This window comes from Natator depressus, chromosome 7, assembly GCF_965152275.1.
Source record: "Natator depressus isolate rNatDep1 chromosome 7, rNatDep2.hap1, whole genome shotgun sequence".
In the NCBI taxonomy this organism is placed as follows: domain Eukaryota; kingdom Metazoa; phylum Chordata; order Testudines; family Cheloniidae; genus Natator; species Natator depressus.
The window spans coordinates 37,477,546-37,493,367 of record NC_134240.1 but is presented as its reverse complement, the minus strand read 5'-3'; the positions used below and the strand labels follow the sequence as shown (position 1 = coordinate 37,493,367).

General features: G+C 37.0%; 1 protein-coding gene across 1 annotated transcript in view; it reads left to right on the top strand.

The window, feature by feature from the left end:
- The window catches only part of SYN2 (synapsin II), a 400,357-nt gene that overhangs the window by 322,188 nt on the left and 62,347 nt on the right, over window positions 1-15,822 (top strand). Inside the window, exons 6-7 of the mRNA XM_074958155.1 lie at window positions 12,242-12,304; window positions 15,046-15,188. Coding sequence (XP_074814256.1) covers window positions 12,242-12,304; window positions 15,046-15,188 — 206 coding nt within the window. The remainder of the gene's footprint in view (window positions 1-12,241; window positions 12,305-15,045; window positions 15,189-15,822) is intronic.

Sequence of the window (15,822 nt, the reverse complement as noted above, 5' to 3'; positions counted from 1 at the left end):
TTTTTGTATTTTGTTGACAGTTTGAAGGAGACAATTGCTATTTGAAAGTCCACAAGGTGCAGTCAATCTTTTAATTGTGGTTTAGTTCATTGTTGGATTACATATCCCCTTTATATATTTATTTTGCCTCATTTCTTTAACAAGATTATTTCTAGAGCTGATCAAAAATGGTAAGGATTGGCTAAAAATAATTGTTTTTGTATTCCAAAATTTTCATGAACATTTTCTGCTTTGTCAATGCAATTTCTTTTCCAATGTCTGGTTTTTAAATTAAAAAATCAGAACATTGCTAAAGAAACACTTTTTTCCATAAAAATTATCATTTTGGAAAAAAGGCTATTATTGAAAGCAAACAAAAAAATTGAATTAAAACTTTCCACCAGCTCTGTTAGTGACACAGCCTTCCAAAGAGACGCTCCACTCACATTTGCTAGAGCTGTTTTTTAAATATTTTCCTTCAAAATAAACAAAATGTAACTAAAATCACAGAAAGCTTATGAAGCTAACTGGTTTCTGTGCTAGCATGGTCTTAGCATGCCTGCTGTTTACCCATCTGTGTGAGCAGTCCAGAGAGCTCCTGTGGTGTCAAGGATAGAAGTCAAAACGGAAGGGAGCAGGTGGGGAAGTTAAATCCCATATGTATCATAATTGTAACAGAAAATTGTCAGTTTTTCTTACCACTTGGAATGATGATTTCGCCCCATGATTGGAGCCAATCAGTGGTGGTGAGAGCCACTTTGTAGATTTGGGCAGGTAGCCCCCATGCGGGGAGTGAGATCTGTGGGGATTAGGGAATGTAGGGGCAGCAATAAGGGAAAATAGCTCTCAGTATTGCCCATTTGGATAGTATACAGCAGGCACATCAGCATCACATAGCTAACGCTCATGTGCTACTATAGTGATGAGAACAACCAAAAATGCTTTGTGGTAACTTAATTTTGAAGCCTTCCTTGATCCCTCTTTTGCTTCAGCTGTAGCCTTTGTGGTTTGATTACCTTTGCTACCCGCCTTCCACTCCCCTCTATTTCTATTGAGATATGGCATGTCATTTGAAATCCTGGTATCAGACTCCAGCGTTAAAGGAATCCTGCTCCTTTTAAAGATGCTGGTTCATTTTTGTAAAGCAAAGTCTTTTTTTTTTAAATTGTTGTTTTTGTTCCTGTGGTCCACAAAGGATTCCACAGCTGTGGAATCATGGGAAAACTTTGTGGTCCTGTTAATTGCAGGAGTGCCATTTGTACTGCTGTCGTCAAAGGTCTGCCAGCATTTCCATTATAAACCCCGTTGCAGTGGTTTATGGCTCAACCATAAAAATCAGTTGCTGCCTTATAACGTCCCAGCCAGGCAGTGATTTGTTTATTATTTTAAATTTGGGCGGTGGGGAGAAATTTTCATTTTTTTAAAATATGAAGGTAATGAATAAATAAAATTTAGGATATGTGCTACTTTGTATTCTCATAATTCACAGCTTAATTTTTAAACTAAAACATAGCCAGCCATTAATTCATAATGTGTATGTGCATGCATGCTTTTGGCTAGTTGGAAACAAGGCTAATTAAAAAAGACTGATAAGGTACTGGAGATGCATTTAACTGCAGATTACTTAGACTGCAGTTCTTTAGAGAAACAATTTTATGTTTGTTAGATCAAAGATCAACTCTTGAAATGGTTCCTAAAAATGGATTCAAGTGAAAGAATTCCAAAGAAATGATTATTTATTGACGTCTGCAGCACCATTCTGACGTGTAAAGGTGCCTTGCAGAAATACAAACAATATTTACACGGAAATCACCCATCACTGAAATGTGGCATGACAAAACAGTTTCTTCCTGGAAGTGATAGAAAAAATATTTTTCCATATGCAGTCACTGGGGAATTTAAGTAGGCAGAATGCTGTCATCCATATAGGTATTTTAGTTAGAATACAGAAAACAACACCTCTTAAACTTGTGAGATGTGCTTTAGGAACTTTAAAGGCCACAACCACTTAGGTTCTTTTAGCTTTACATCTCTGCTGATGAACACAGCCTTCAACAGTATGGTGCTCCCTTGCATCATGCTGGGGAGTTTACTCAATCAATGGGACTTCTACATGTGTTTAAGTGCTGAATGGGGTCCTGAAGTTGGTGAAACTTCAGCATGTGCTTAAAACTATGCACATGTTTATGTTTTTACTGAATAGGGATCTATTTGAGCATGTGATTAAGGGTTTCAGTACTAGAAGGAGGATTTATCACCTGCTAATTAAAACCCACTTCCTGAAGCACTAGAATTTATTCCCCCAGTGTTCCATGTGGTAAGGAGGAGAAAGTGTAACCATCCCAATATCCATCACACGCTAAGTATGAGTCAGCAGTATAACACTGTTGCAAGAAAAGCAAACATCTTTCTTGGATGTATTAGCAGGAGTGTTGTAAACAAGACACGAGAAGTAATTCTTCCACTCTACTCCACGCTGATTAGGCCTCAACTGGAGTATTGTGACCAATTCTGGGAGCCACATTTCAGGAAGAATGTGGACAAATTGGAGAAAGGCCAGAGAAGAGCAACAAAAATGATTAAACATCTAGAAAACATGACCTGTGAGGGAAGATTGAAAAAACTGTGTTTCTTTAGTCTAGAGAAGAGAAGACTGAGAGGGGACATGATAACTTTTAAGTACATAAAAGGGTGTTACAAGGAGAAGGGAGAAAAATTGTTCTCCTTAACCTCTGAGGATAGGACAAGAAGTAATGGGCTTAAATTGCAGCAAGGGCCGTTATGTTGGACATTAGGAAAAACTTCCTAACTGTCAGGGTGGTTAAGCACTGGAATAAATTGCCTATGGAGGTTGTAGAATCTGCATCATTGGATTTTTAAGAGCATGTTAGACAAACACATGTCAGGGATGGTCTAGAGATAATACTTAGTCCTGCCATGAGTGCAGAAGACTGGACTAGATGACCTCTCGAGGTCCCTTCCAATAATCCTAATCAATAATCCTGTGATTCTATGTTCCACGTCTCATCATGCCCACTTTCCTGCCTTCCCTCTGTTTTATTTAATGCTTTGTTTGTAATGCCTTACATCGTTAATGGATGTACTTTTATTTAGAACCAGACTAAACATATTTCCTAAAAAAGAAAAGGGACCAGTGAAATCCAGCAGTGTATTGAGTTAGAAAGAGGTGTCTCTTGAGGCATTGTATAGGCTGGTATTAATTCCAGTCTAATGTAACATTCTTGATTATAATGATCTGGAACTAGTTGAGTTTGGTGTCTGAGAGGTCTGTAGTTTACAGTAGTGAAGGAATGTGCAGGGAAAGAGAAATTACTTTTGCTCCATAGGAAGCAATGCTTCGTGCATTCATATAATGGGAGATCCAGCATCAGCCCCAACTTATGCACATGAGTGATGGATGTTAATAGAACTATTTACATACCTAAAGCCATGCAAGAGTGGGGCTTCTGTCATTTGACTGGACAATAGAAATAGTTTACATGCTATGTTATGATTTGCATTGCAGTAGCATCTGGAAGGCCTAATCAGGGCTCTGTTATACTAGGTACTGCACAGTCCCAAAGTACTTACAGTCTATGCAAAGTAATTTGTTAGACATTTTTAACAGAAAAGCATTTGGGATGGGATCTGCTGCTTAGAAGACAAAAGAATTGCAAAAAAATACAATTTATTATAGACATTTCATTTCATGAGCAAATTCGCTCCTGAAATACTTAGTATTTTACAGCTTTACTAAATAATGGGAACAAAGTGGGAAAAGTAAAAAAGTAATTTATATTAATTTGACGTGCATTAATGATGATAACCTTAGCGTGTAAGTTATGGGTCAGAAAACACACTATCGAGAGGCATAAAACAAGAGTTGGTGGCAATTCAAATGATGAAAGTGCAGTTGAGTCAAAATAAGGGACCGATAAAGTGTTGTATCAAAGATGAGACAACAGATAAGGGTTGAGGATGGTAGGTAATTTAGAAAATATATGAAGTGATGAAGTGAGCTGTAGCTCACGAAAGCTCATGCTCAAATAAATTGGTTAGTCTCTAAGGTGCCACAAGTACTCCTTTTCTTTTTGCGAATACAGACTAACACGGCTGTTACTCTGAAACCTGAAAATATATACAGTAATTCAATAAAGAATACATGTTCTTACATCAGTAAATAATATCTCTGTGGGCTGTGTGTTCCAGAGAATAGGACACAGGAATGGGAATCAGACAAGGGTTCTGTTCCCAGCTCTCCTACTGATTCACTATGTGACCTTGGCCAATTCACTTTACCCTTCTGTGTCTCATTTTCCCCTTTATAAAATGAAGATAATAATAGTAACTCAACTTCAGTGCTTTGGGAGTCATGGGTGAAGGGTGTTTAGTTACATGAAAAATTGAGATTTCAAAATTGTTTTCATTGCAAAGGGTTTGAAAATGGTGCATTGCTTAATTTTTCAAAATTTGTTTTTGATTATTTTTAATTAAAAATAATCAAAAACTGTATTGAAATTTTAGGGGGAGTCACAGTGCCACAGGATGTGTGCTACACCCCAGCTTTTAACAGGTTCTTGGCGGTACCTCTTCAGTATGCCAGAGCCCCAAGAAGTGCCACTCTTCTTTAAGGGTAGGCTAAGTAGCTTCAACACCTCCAAGACTGAGCCTCTGGGCTCCAGCACTCCTGTTTCACACTGTGCACTCTGCCCGCAAGTTCAACCAAGCTAGACTCCTGTTCAGGGACTTTCAGCCTCTTTGGGGATCAATGCACGTCAACATTTGCAGACACCAAGCAGCCTTTTCAAAACAAAGTAGCATTTATTAGTCAACTGGAATACAGCAGTGGGAAATCCTTAGGTTAGCGTAGAGAAGCAAAGGTTAAGTTAGAGTTCGGACTGGAAAGCATCAGGGCTCCACCCAACCAACTTGCTATAGAAGCCATTTTGGCTCTCATAGACTTTAAGGTTAGAAGTGGCGGTTGTGATCATTTAGTCTGACCTCCTGCACACTGCAGGCCACAGAACCTCACCCACCTGCTCAGGCTGTCATTGCCAGGTGAGAGCTCCTATGTGTCCCAAGGCCAGCTCTTATCCTAGTCTCACCTCTTGGTCCATTGTTTTCCTCTTGCAGACGCATGCTCTGAGTTCAGAAATTCCTGTTGATAGGTGTCAGTTGTTCAGTCCTTGGGGTTCCCCTGGGCTTTCTGGATCCTCCACTGATGTGGTTTAGTTTCAGCCAGTCCTTAATGACCTATTCATACCACCCCAGCCAGATACATGGTACAAACCGCTCACGTCGCCTCCTCTTCCCCAGGGTAGCATTTAGTCCTTCTATACTCATTGGGCTGGAATCCTAGGTCACGTAAGTCACTTGCATGCATATCATTCATAAAAATATTACAGAAAATTCCCATTTGATCACAGCAGGAAAATAGATTTGTTTATATTGATAATTTGTGGGGGGGAACCCCAAACACTGGGTTTAAAAGATTTTGACCAGCTGTCGCGCTAAGTGTTGATGATATGTTTTGTTTAGTTCAGTTCCCAAATACTGCAAGACCAGGTAAAATCGTTAATGAGTTTAGTTACCCCCGAGTAACAGTGTACAAGTACAGCAGCTTTACATATAGAGAACTACCCTCCGCTGATTAAAACCCCAGTATAATAAAGTACTCTCAATACATACTTAACATTAAGCATGTGTTTAAGTGCTTTGCTGAGTTAAGTCCTAAATGCAAAAATGAAGTCAAACCATTTAAATTAGTAGTAGAAAACGTTTAGCATTGCTTGCTTTTTATAGGCCCCTAAGCGGCCACACAGAATGGGGTGAGGATTGGGGGAGCCCCTTCCATGCCCCTTGATAGGATAAACAGGGAGCCAGGATCTGGCAAGCAGTCTTGGTTTTTTTAGAAAAAAAAAAGTTTACAGTATCACCTGTTTTTCCAGAGGACATGTCTCATTCTCATTGTGACCTGTTTATTCTTAACTCTACACACACAAAAGCATGCCTCATTTGCATACAAAGTTTCTTTGTGCACGTACATGGTCATTTGAAAATACTTTGACTTCTAATTTAAGTATCTGTTAATGAACTAATCATATTTGGGTGTGTAAACGTGCACATTTAGATTTGAAAAACAGGCTCTTAATGACCAAATTTGTTCCCAATAGGAAGTAAAGTCTATTGTCCCTTGGGACATCATTAGAAAAAGTAGCAAGTGTGTGTTTTTGTGCTGCTAAATTTTCACTCACAATTATGTAACAATGGCCAAAATCTGCCTAAATGTTGCATTTACAGTATATTTACAGTGTTTTAACATCTTTCTGCAATTAAAATGAACTACTCTGTTGAAAACCAACTTTTAAATGGTTAGTTCCTTCATAAAAGATATTACATTACTATTTTAATTCAATGGAATGACCAATTGCATTATTGGGAATAAAAATGTGTGATTAACATTTAATTGGCTGTTTCTGCCAAAAGGTTGCTGATATGAAATACTATTCAGATGTGTCAGGCTTAAATGTATTGCCATTGTCATCAGGATTATACTGATAGCATAAAACAATTTGGCTATGCATAGGACGTTTTGAAGTTCTTAAGGTACCTGTTGTTTTTTCCAGGATACTGGCAATTCTATTTTAGCTCTATGTATGAAGTGTTCCTACCTTTCCACATTGATTGCGTCTTTCATTCCTTACTCCCAGATAGCAGAGAACAGTAGGCTGTCACTATCTAAAACATGAGATGCACAAAATGCCTTCTTTGGTTAAAAATAACCCTAATTGTACATATTTTCTTTTACTCTATTGTAGTTGTTGTTTGATATAATATACCCATTCACTTGCTTCCTTCCCTGTCCTGGAGTTTAAATTCAGAGAGGATGCATAGTCCAGGCTTTAGAGCAGTGAATTTGGAGGAACCAGCAGACCAGGGTTCTGTATTCCCAGCTCTGTGACTGACTTACTGCATGAAGAGTATGAAGTCACAATTGCTGTATTCAAAGATAATTACCCCCATTCAAGCTCACAAGAATCTCATAATGAAATTGAAATCCCAGCTGCAACTGGAGCTTGCAGCAGCAGAGGCCAGATTTCAAGGAAGAAACATTAGCTAGCTACCTTGTTGGCTTGTGTCAAAATGCCTCCCTGCAGTACACTATTAATTTAAACTTGGCCATTCTCAATAGAAGACACACAGCATTACATAAGAAATCCAGACTTCTATTGTAAGCCTTAAGGCCTTCAGTTCATGTTTTCTTTCTATTATCATAGTCAACATTTGCTTTGGGGGGGAAAGTTAAATAAAAAAGAAACTCTATTATGCAACTTCCTACAAAAACAACTGTAGGGATTTTTGTTTGTTTGTTTTTTAGGAATATAGAAAAATCAGTTGGAGCAGCATTGACTCAGATGTGTTATTGAGGAGCAATACTGATTGCAAAGTTGTGCAATTCTAACAGATCTACTAAGCCGCTCAACAAAGCTTCTAAGGATTTTATAAAGAAGAAAATTAATGAATGGGTTACAACTGTAGTTATTGAAGGTTCCAACTATACTGTAAAAAGCCTAAAATTCCCCACTAAATTCTACAAGGTGTCAGTGTGGATTTGATTTAAATCAAATTGATTTAAATCACTAGTCAGGAAGACTCGATTTAATTATGGATTTCTACATAAAAGTACATTCTTGCTGGTTGTTGTAACCTTAATACATATTCTTCACAACTCAAAGAGAGATGGAGGTTTCATTTTTAGAAGGTACACACTATACATTTTTAAATGATTTATTTTGAAAACTTTTCAGATTAGTTTTACAGCTATATCAGAAAATGAATGATTGGTTATTTCGTTTACTAAAGGTAATTGAAGCAGATATTTATGAAATCATTGGGAGGTAACTATCTCCAATTCAACAGGTTAATAATTAATATTTGGAGGATTTTCTTGCCATGCTGTATTAGAAGGAGAACATCACCAGACAGACATTTAAATTGTTTTATTTAACTAAAACAACAACATTATGTATTCTGGATTTTTTTCTTCAACCACAAACATATAATATTTTAACAAAACAAGCATATGAATTTTTGAATTTAGTTAAACATTCAAGTTTTTTAAAATCAGGTTTGTTTTTGTTAAAATTGTTTTTAACTAAAATAGTTAAATGAAATATTTAAAAAAAAAAAATTAAATCAACGATGTCAGCCAGGTCAACATGAGAAACTTAAAATATTGGCTTCTGCAGCTAACTCAGTCGTCTTCACCTTCGTTTTCCTGTTTGTTCATCATCTGGAAAAGAAAAACAAGCTTTCCTGCTTTTTCAGGTTCCAAACGATTTCTCAGTTTGAAATGAATTAGTCCAAAGGAAGAAAATATTCTTTCTACACTGGCAGAAGAAGCTACTGCTATTAAAAGTGAGATTATCACTTCAACAGTCTCTGAATCCAAGTGCTTAAGTGACTTCCAGTAGTTCACTCGTGTGACTTTCTTTAAAACATCATCAGCAAACCTATATTTCTTGACTGGTTCACCCTTAGCTCTGAAGTTTATTATAGTTGGCATTATGGAGGGATGATTGCTGGATGTCCATGTCATAGCCAACTCCTCTTCTTCAGCAGTTAAGGTTTGATCCTGGTACCGAGTATTGAGAATATTTGCAAGAAAATGAGCTGGAGATAGTGCTTGTCTCATTCAGTTTTTAATGCCTGTAATTTAACTCTGTCATTGCATGTTTCTCTTTTTAAGATCTCACTCAGTTCCTTCCAAATTTCAAGAACATCAGCAATAAAACAGCTATTTCCCTGCATTTTGTTCAAGGCTACAGAAATAGGCTTCAGGGTACTTGGCATGTGTTCAACATTTCTTTTAAGCCCAATGTTGAGAACTTTGGCTGTGACAGTGCCCATCTATTTTTTCATGATTTTGTTCACAAACTATCATCAGATTAGGCCAGTTCTTGATACAGTGCTCAAAACAGTCTACACCTGAGTTCCAGTGTACGTCTTTGTGGGAGAGTTAGCTTGGTTCCTCCCACTTTTTTCAGAGTAGCTGCTCCAAAGTGGTTGTTACGGAAGTATTTTGCAATTTCAGCAACATTAGCCTTTATTTCTGGAACACTGAAGTCTTTGGCTAGGAGGTGCATCAAATGAGCACTGCAACCGTATGTTATTAGCTTGGGACTCTCTTCTAAATAATTTCTTCTCATCTTGGATACATTTGCAGCATTGTCTGTGACCAAACTGCATACTAGACATTTGATTTTTTTTCCACAGTTTGTTATAGCTTTTACTGCTACTTCTTGTAAGTATTCTGCTATGTGTGCATTTTCTGGTGTCTCAATTGTTTCTGTAAGGAAGACATTCCCTTCTTCTGTTGTCACACAAGCACATACAACAATGATCATTGTGGACATTGCTCAACCTGTCAAGACTCAGGTTAACAATTTCAACCTCTAGACCTTTTGGACACTGCTCAGTTTCTCTTTCATACACTTTATCCAGCAATTTGCCTGAGACATTTGCTCTACTGTGTGGACTGTATCCTGGTCTTAATGACTGAACCATGTTAGTGAAGTGTGGGTTCTCAACCATATGGAAAGGAGAGTTTGTTGCTTAAACAAACCGAGCAATTTTTTCCTCAATTACCTCTTTTTGTAATCTGCTGGTTCTTATCACAAACTTATCTATGGTTGTTTCTGGATGATGGAGATTTTTTTTTCCTTTTTGCTACAGGTGATATACTGTGGCTATGTGACAAACATGATGTGACTGAAACACTATCATTGGCAGATAACTCTGAAACTATAGAAAATGATGGTGATCTTGAAGGTGGATAGTCCTCAGAATCCTGTATGTTGTTGATGGATTCTCCTAAACAAAATAAATCAATGCAGTTATTTAATTATTATTACCATAATGCTCATTTAGTATTACTCATTGCATTCACTGACACTCAGTACTACTTTAAAGGTAAAATTGTAAAAGAAAGATCTGCCTATTTCAGCTATTTATTTTGTATCACAGCTGCATCTAAAATGATAGTACCGTAGAGTAACAACTATATTTTTTGCTCAAACATGAGAATTCAAGAACAGTCCAGAAAAAAGACAGGCAGTCCTTAAGAAAGAAGTATGAAATAAAAACGTTTACCAACCTGAAGATCCTGCATGTTCAGGCATGTTCCTTTCATCATCTTCAACGCAGCTTCCTCCTAAGAAGGAACACTTCTCATGATGTTGTTTCATTCGGAAAACCAAGCCTTGCATTTCTTTGTTGCACTGTTTGCATTTTGCACGCGTGTCTGTCTTATCCACAGGTAAAGGAACTTTATTAAAATATTCCCAAATTGGGTTTCTTTTACAGCCTACTGCCATTATAGGTTTTCCCTTCTGTGAGAGAACTGTATGGTAGACCTCAAATCAATAAAGGCTACACTCAGAGACCTCAAGACTTTTGGAATATGCTGCTCAAACAGTTTCACTTTTGTTTCTACTGCCTGTCCTCCCTTCTTCACATTTATCTCCAGACTTCTTCTTCTTGTCCAGATCTATTCCACGCCCAACAATCTTCTATTCATTCAACTTTTTGAAACTTTGCACTTTTAGAGAGAGGTAAGGGATTGACTCTGTGTACACAAATTTGCAGAGGGACAATAGAGTTGAGATCTGTTATTTCCCACATCTATATATTATTTATTTATTTATTTATTTATTTAAAAACATTTTTGCTGTTAACAAGCATGTTATCTCTGGACGCACAAATCCACAGTTTGAGAACTGCAAAACTAATCATCTCTGATGGTATCTTCTGGACTGAGCACTGAGTTCCATAAAGTAGATAAAAAGATTAACCTAAATAATCTATACAGAAGCCCCTGGAACCCCATAAGATTGGGTCCTTAATCTATGAACTATTGGAACTCATTTACAAAACTTTTCTTAAACATTACATGAATATATTGTCTCTTACTATAGAATTAGAATTTATAATCCCTATTCCATGATGAGATATCTTTGAGCTATAATGTAGCTTTAGATAGGTTTTTGTCCTCAAAATGCATTTTATTAAAAAGATCTGATTTTAAAAAATGGATTTTTTTAATTTAAATGTTTGGTTTTTTAAAATCATTGATTTTTATCCACCCTGCAAGGTGTGGTGTAGAAGTGTACTATTTATTTCTGGCATTTTGCTTTATTCTCCCTTGGTTTGATGGGTTCTGAGAAAATATGAGTCTTCTCTCTTCCTCCCCTCAAACACACACACGCAGAGCATGGTACGAACCAGCTTTGGTGATGGAGCACTGAAATCCATGAGAGATGAAGTGCCCTCTTTAACAAAGAGGATTTGGCTCTTATACTCTTCTCATGCTTTGAGATCACCGTCCTTATGAGCACCAAAAATTACCTGGCTTGCCAATCAAATATATAATGGGAAGCCCAGATGCTAACCCTGGGGTTTTAAGTTAGAAATTCAACTTACAGGTACAGAGGGTGCCATTAAAATCCAATCTCCACCCTCCCAGCTATCTGTAGTCACTTGGAGGAGATCTTCTGCCGTTGAATCTGAGCAGGCTGAGAGACATGAGAATGACTGTTATCAATGGAAGGTACACATCTTTCAGCATCTCTCCAAATCAAGTTCGAACTGGAGAGTGGCAAATGTTGTTTTTAATGCTACATGCTGTGAGGATAAAGGTCTTCTCTGTGTTGGAATCCTAAACTGAGTTAGAATGTTGTGGGTGTATCTTTATTATGAAGAAGTTTTTTCTCAGCAGAGCTTTGCAATAAATGAAGTTTCAAACTTCTTCAGATAAATTTTTTTTATCTTCTGAAATTGAATTGAAAGGAATGTAGCTTTTGATTATGCAATTATCTAAGATGTTGTACGGGCATGTTATTCATAATGTAGCCCAGCTCTATTTAAACAAACCCTTGGGTTCAAGTTAAATATCTGAGCAATCCATGGATACTTCTAAAATATCTGCATGGGAAGAGCTGTTTGACTGTATTTTTTGTTGTGTTGTATAAACTAAAGGCAGAGCTACATGGGACAGAGAGTAGTGTAACATAGTAACGATTATGTTCTTGCAAACGTCAGTTTGACAGATGAAGATATGCAGGCAAGTTTAAACCAGGATGAAAAAAGTTCTAATGAATCCTGAACAGCTACTTCAGAAGTTGTTATTTTCATGAATATTAAAATGTTCATGACGTCAATGGTCAGTTAAATTAATATTGTTTTTCTTTTCTTCCCCTCTTAGTTAACACTGCCAACGTTTCCTGTTGTCGTGAAGATTGGACATGCTCATTCAGGCATGGGAAAGGTGCAGGTGCTATTTATATATACATGCTAGGGGTTTTCTGGTGCTAGTCTACATTTTAATTGTCTAAATATTAAAATATGTAAACTTCTCCACAGTAGGTGTTAAAACTTGTGAGCTGGCCAAATTCCAACTCAAGGTCCTGATTGTGCAAAGCGTTACTTGGGTCCCTACCACATGCTCAAATGCTTTCCTGAATCAGGGCCTTATATGATAATTCTGTTGCCTGCAGCAGAACTACCTGAAAAGTCACAAGTAAAGATTTGCAGGTCTGAGAATCTGGTGAATAAATTCTCCTACAGCTTCCTAAATTCCCACAGTAGTTTCAATTGGATACAGTATTTTTCTTCATTTCCTGTCCTGTAGAGTTGCAACACACTCGCTGCATTCAATCCAGAGGCAACTGCATTTCACTGGTGGGTGAAGCAATTTCTATATCACTTACATCTCACAATGGTGGTTTGATTGTATAGCTCAATTATGCTTCCACTGATGTCAGTGGGTGCAGGTACTCAATTGGTAGACATTTCCGAAGTGCTAAGAGATCTTCAGATGAACAAGGACTGAACAAGGGCAAAGTGTCATCAAATGACACTTATCCCCTTGGATTTCCAAAAATTCTATGAATGAAATATCAGCCATTGAATAGTAGAAAATTGATTTTTGTCATTTAAAATATTTTACTCAATAAATATGCAATCTTTGCATTTCGGATTTCTTAAGGAAATTATTTAATTTCCTTGATATTTAACATTTTGCATAGCTCTGAGCCTCCTGTACACAAGAAACCTCACCTACTACAAAAATTATGGACACAAACAAATATCCCATGACTGAACAACATAATTGCTTAAACATCCTTACTAGGAGTTGATTGGCTTAAGCAACCAATCTATCTTTTTAAGAGGTCTATAAAATATACTTGAATTTAAAAAACAAAACCAGGAACCTTTTTATCTTCTCCACATTGTTACTTTACCATCCTGGATGTTCTTACTATGTTGATTTGGGGAAAGTTTATCAACACCTCTTTGTATGAGGGTTTTTTAATCTTAGTAACTCCATTATTCCTCCTCTCCCACCTACATTGGTTCTTTAATGGGATTTTTTCTACACCATCTAACTTTTTCCATATATTCATAATTTTTCCACCACAGTGGCCAAATACTGTTCTTAAATATATGCATGCAACTCCCACTTAAGTGTTTATACCATAACATTTTTTCAAGACTTTGGCATTAGTACATTGTATCTATCTATAGCAGTGGTTCCCAAACTTGTTCCACCGCTTGTGCAGGGAAAGCCCCTGGCGGGCCAGGCCAGTTTGTTTACCTGCCACGTCTGCAGGTTTGGCCGATCGCGGCTCCCAGTGGCCGCGGTTTGCTGCTCCAGGCCAATGGGAGCTGCTGGAAGCAGAGTGGGCTGAGGGACATACTGTATTTACACAGATTCCGAACCATCACCATTAAATTTGGCCTATAAAATGTTCCAGTTTGTTGGATAACATTTTCATTTCAATCCAAAAGTTGATGGAAATGGCTAAAGTTGTGATAATATAATTGGGCTGCTTTGACATCAAAGCTACAGGCTTTGAATCCAGGCACTTATAGTTAACATTGAGCTTGGTCCAATTCCCACTGAGTCAGCGGTGAAATTCCCATAGATTTCAGTTGGAGCAGGATATGCCCCACTGTGCAAGTTACTGCACTCACATTCTTCTGATATACATGGTTACACCTTAAAAAACTATGGACTCATCCTTCAAGATATTGATGTATTTTTGTCAGATGATGCGTTCCCTCAGCTTTTATTGAGCCTCAGTTCAGTTCTGAACACTTAGGACCTTGGAGGACTGGTTCCTGACTATCAAAACATTTTTAAAACAAGATTGATGTAAAGTTTGTGTACACCCAACACATGCTTTTACACACATTCAGTTTTCACATTATTCCTCAAAATCTTCATTAGTATGCCTGTCACCTTATTTAAAAGTAAACACAGATACTAAATACCCAGTAGGTGTATTTACTTATCTCAAAATTAAATATGAAGTCCTATAAGCAACCATTTGTGTTTCAGGTTCTAATGAAGATTCCTGAAGGCCAGAAAGAGCTGAACCATATTGGATTAAGACTATAGAATTCAATCCTTTAAAAAACATCTCCCAGTCTGGTGAGGTGTCTTGACACATAATGGTATAAACAGACTTCAAAATTCATGGGCAGATAATGCAATTAGGTTTTTCTTGTTTGGTTTGGTTGGGCTTTTGTATTCCATTCCTTTCCTTCCTTCCTTCCTCTTATTATAACTGATCCATCCCACACAGAAGTACTGTTCACTGCATCCTTAAAACTGAAATGCCAAAATGCTACAATAAAATACCTATAAAGAACTATTCCTAGAGATTGTTTATGTGAAACAGAAATAAACATCAGTATTTTAAAAGGGTTTCCAACAAACAAAATGTAATGTCGATACTTGATGATTGCCTTCTACAACAGTGAAGGTTACATATCTGGCTAGAAATTACACAGCTTATTGCAGGAATATTTTTGCCATATTCTAGTTTTGACAACTACAGCTTTTTTTACAGATCAGATAAATTATCCATTCTTTGTTTTGTAAGCTGACACTATAAAAAGTAATATTTCTCACAGGAGTCATTTGCAATTGCATTTTACAGTACATGCTTAACTATTCTTGTTGTTTTTCTCTTCCTCCTGCTGTTTGTGTTATGACAACAGGTTAAGGTAGACAACCACTACGATTTTCAGGACATAGCCAGTGTGGTAGCACTTACCCAAACCTACGCCACCACTGAACCCTTCATAGACTCCAAATACGACATCAGGATCCAAAAGATAGGCAGTAACTACAAAGCATACATGTGAGCCAAAAATTATTTCCTTTTATTTTCTGATTTCAATATTTACAAAGCAGCACCAAAGTTCACTTGATTGAAGTCTAATGCCTCTTTTTAAATAGTCCCTTATTATCAGCACTTTTGGGAGGAAGGTATTTTAGCCTTTTTAAAATTTGTTGATGGACATTTTCAATTATTTCAAAAGCTTTTAAGTGTTAAAATATCTCAGCTGTTTCATGTTTATATTAATAATGCATTTTGTTGAACTCTGTTACAGAAATAACAATGGAAATGCTCTGAGAGAATAAAATAAATAAATGTGATATTTCGAATGGAAAGCATACAGAGGTTATAAAAAATGGAAATTAAAAGGGGTCTTGTGGAGAGGACAAAATGGACTTGACTTCAAATGGTTTAAAAGATGGCAAAGTACTTTCTAATTATTTTTTTGGAGGGGGGAAAGAGAAGGGAGGAATTAAACACATGCTTAGGACATTGCAGAATGGTTACCTACAACTCCCATGTGGGTCAACTCTTTCACAGCAATTTCTCAAAATAGTTTCAGGGAACCAACAACAAGAAGTGGGGTCTGATTGTTTTATAGGTGACTTTTTAAATTCCTTCAGCAACAAGACCCAATTTTATTATTAAAAAGCTT